Raw genomic sequence first — 3,838 nt, forward strand, 5'->3', positions numbered from 1 at the left:
GAGGTTCCATCAGGAGTCAGTTCATGGCAGCTCTAATCCTTGCCCTCCTAGTTTCGTCCAAGATGGTTTCTCCGGCTCCAGGGTCCTCTGAGCCTGGTGAATTCAAAAGCCCAAAATTTCTTGTTTGGGCTACAAATTCCTCTGTCTATAAGTCTTCAAATTTCTAAATATTCCTATGTATATGGTTCAGATTTCAGGAACTGTCCTCTAAACCTGTGTCATCCGGTATTCTGTGTTACTGCTGCCGGAGATCCTCACTGCACTTCTACCCTATCTGACATCAAGCCCCGCCTCCTCCATTTGCTGATTTTTATACTAAATTGTTTCTCTAACTTTTGAGTTTAAAAATTCTTAGTGTATTCTGGATTGCTTGTGAATTATAGGAATTTGAAATATAGCCACTTATATTAGCTGTTGCACTGAAATGGGTGACTTTTATACCCATAAAACTTACAACTCCCACCAAAGAAGGTGAGAGAAGATGCTGATGGAATGTGATAAATTGGTGGGAATGGTTATTAACAGGGCTAACTGTGACTATAAAAACTTGGAACTTAAAATGCAGCTATAAAATGAGGCATCTCAGAAACAGGAAGGGGACTACCATCAAAGAAGACTGAGGAGTTGAGCACATCTGACCCCAACATCCCTGTGTGTTGAACCTCCTTGATTCAGAAGACAGAACTGTGACACAAGAGGATTGCCAGAGGAGTGTTAGCAGCAGAACACAGAGTCACAACATGAGACAAAATGATGGCTTTCCTGATCAATGGAGCAAATATATCTGATTGCCTGGGCAGGATGCTAGAGAGTGGGCTGCTTCAGAGCACTTAAGTGGAGAGCTATGTTTACTGACCCACTGAGCTAGAGCTGAGTGCCTTTGGCCTTTAGCTTATAAGGAAGGTAGGGGTTACCCTGTGGGCATTTATCAGCAGCATGCAAAGAACTTTGTACCATTGTCCAAGCAAAGAGAGGCCTGCCTGTGGGCATGCCTGAGGAGAGGCTGTCTTGACGAAGAACTATGTTATGGGCGATTCTGTTTCAGAATTGTATCTTGTGTAATAAACCCCATAACTCTGGGTACTGTGTGTGAGTAGTGTTTGGCCATTGTAATGAATTATCGAAACTAGTTGAATAGAGAATGTTGTGGGAGGGATGGTTTGGTGACATTTTTCTTTTATTTTTAGTTTTCCATCTGACCATCTGTGTGTGAAGTGTGAAAATGAAACAGAGATGAGACAAACCTAAGTATTTGATCACCATTTATTTTTTTTAGCAATTTTTATACACTCCAGTTTTTTTAATCCAAAGACTTGCAACACATTGTTACATTCAAACCAGGAAACTGTACAGCAGTGGCAAATAGTCTTCCTTTTCCATCTGGACATGGATGCTAGTTTCATGTAGGAAGGCCAATGAACTACAAAAGTAGGTTGGATTCATAATCTTGCCTTGCTGATAATTCCTTCAAAGTTTTCCTATCTAGAGCACATTCTTAAGAGCAGGGGACACATATTTTTCATGCTGATACCAAGTCAAAACCCACAATTAAATCCTTTAATTCTCAAAAGGTGCATCCCTGCTCTATAATAAATAATGCCATTACACACTTGTGTGGAATAAGCACCTGATTCTGATTTCTAGTGCTATTGATTAACTTACTGATTGAAGATGCACCTAGAATAGGGATACAGTGGTTTTGACAAGCAAAGAAACAACTAAAGCTGCATCTTGGTTTTTAGGGTCTTCCCATCTTTGCCATCATGCAATATGTGGCATGTTGTGATGACATTCGTTGCTGTAACAGAAAGCTTTGACTCTAGAACTGGCAATGCATTATAGTTTTTTGCTCTTTAGAAATTCAAGTCTGAATAAACTCTTAGAAAAACACCTCAACTAAACCCCAAGCTCCTTAAATGCTTTATGTTATTTTTCAAATATAGTCAGAGATATTGATCAGATATGCAACCCAAAACATTCTAACATAGCAGCCTTAGACCAAATATCTTATATTCTTTGGAAGGAACCCAATAACAAGGAATTGAATACAGTTTAAAAGAAAAAAAAGAAAGACGTATCATGATTAATTGCTTGTGTATAGCAGTTTCTTATTTCTCTAGTTGCTATTAGGAGTTGATTTCCCCTTTCTTTATTATTCTTCCTTAGAAACAGCGCTTCTGCTCTTGGACATATTCATAGAGTGGAGTGCTACTATGGAAACTCTGAGAACTTGGGCCTGTACTATCTTTTCCATAGCTATCTCCTATCAGATAATAATTGCCCCCTTGTCCATATACCTCATTGCTAACGGATAATTTATTGGTAGTACTAGATGTAGACTGTCCATAGTAGGGTGTACATTGTCCAAAGCCACAACCCGAGGAACTTTCTACTTTTTCAGAACTACTTCCTGATTGTCCTTCATTAGAACACTGACCTGAACTAGACTCATGCTGACCAGAAGTCAAAGACTGATTTGAGTTAGATCCATGTTGCCCACCACTAGAAGAATGACTTGAGCTAGATCCGGGTTGGCCACAGTTAGAAGACTGACCTGATCCAGACTCACTTTGCATATGGCTAGAAGAATGACCAAAACCAGATTTGTGTTGTCCATATCTAGAAGACTGACTTGAGCTAGATCCTTGTTGGCCACAGTTAGATGACTCTCCTGAACCAGACCCATGTTGGCTATGACTGGAAGAAATACCTGAGCCAGACCCATGTCTAGTACGACTAGAAGACTGACCTGAGCTAGATGTATGTTGACCATTGCTGGAAGACTGAACTGAGCTGGATCCTCGTTGGCCACAGCTACATGAATGACCTGAACCGGACTCCTGTCTCTCATGACTAGAAGACTGACCTGAGCTAGACCCATGTTGACCACTGGTAGATGACTGTCCTGATCCAGAACCATGTTGACTATGACTGGAAGACATACCTGAGCCAGACCCATGTCTAGTATGACTAGAAGACTGACCTGAGCTAGATCTATGATGACTATTGCTAGAAGAGTGACTTGAGCTGGATCCTCGTTGGTCACAGCTAGACGAATGACCTGAGCCAGACTCATGTCTATCATGACTGGAAGACTGACCTGTGCTAGATCCATGTTGACCACTGGTAGCAGAGTGTCCTGAACCAGAACCATGTTGACTGCGAGAGGAAAAATGACCTGAGCCAGACTCATGTCTACTATGACCAGAAGACTGACCTAAGCCAGATTCCTGCTGACCATAGCTGGAAGATTGACCTGAGCTGGATCCTTGTTGACCACAGCTAGATGACTGACGTGATCCAGGCCTGTGTTGACTATGGCTGGAAGAATGACTTGAGCCAGACTCGTGTTTTCCACTGCTAGAAGACACACCTGAACTAGATCCTTTTTTGCCACAAGTAGATGACTCTCCTGAACCAGACCTATGTTGGCTATGACTGGAAGAAATACCTGAGCCACACCCATGTGTAGTTCGACTAGAAGACTGACCTGAGCTAGATGTATGTTGACCATTGCTGGAAGACTGGCCTGAGCTGGATCCTCGTTGGCCACCTCTACATGAATGACCTGAAACAGACTCATGTCTCTCATGACTAGAAGACTGACCTGAGCTTGACTCATGTTGACCATGCCTAGAAGACGTACCTGAGCTAGACCCATGTTGACCACTGGTAGACGACTGTCCTGATCCAGAACCATGGTAACTATGACTGGAAGAAATACCTGAGCCAGACCCATGTCTACTATGACTAGAAGACTGACCTGAGCTAGATCTATGGTGAGCATTGTTGGAGGACTGACCTGAGCTGGATCCTCGTTGGCCACAGCTAGACGAAT

The 3,838-nt window shown here is 42.3% G+C and overlaps 1 protein-coding gene across 1 annotated transcript in view; it reads right to left on the reverse strand.

Annotated features, from left to right (window-relative positions):
- Positions 1 to 3,838, reverse strand: part of LOC102837440 — a 69,786-nt gene that overhangs the window by 51,087 nt on the left and 14,861 nt on the right. Inside the window, exons 8-10 of the mRNA XM_006861713.1 lie at positions 3,239 to 3,828; positions 2,555 to 3,139; positions 2,243 to 2,453 (exon numbers count right to left, since the gene is read on the reverse strand). Of these exons, the coding sequence (XP_006861775.1) occupies positions 2,243 to 2,453; positions 2,555 to 3,139; positions 3,239 to 3,828 (1,386 nt within the window). The remainder of the gene's footprint in view (positions 1 to 2,242; positions 2,454 to 2,554; positions 3,140 to 3,238; positions 3,829 to 3,838) is intronic.

The sequence above is a fragment of the Chrysochloris asiatica genome, unplaced genomic scaffold (genome assembly GCF_000296735.1).
Source record: "Chrysochloris asiatica unplaced genomic scaffold, ChrAsi1.0 scaffold00042, whole genome shotgun sequence".
Classification (NCBI taxonomy): domain Eukaryota; kingdom Metazoa; phylum Chordata; class Mammalia; order Afrosoricida; family Chrysochloridae; genus Chrysochloris; species Chrysochloris asiatica.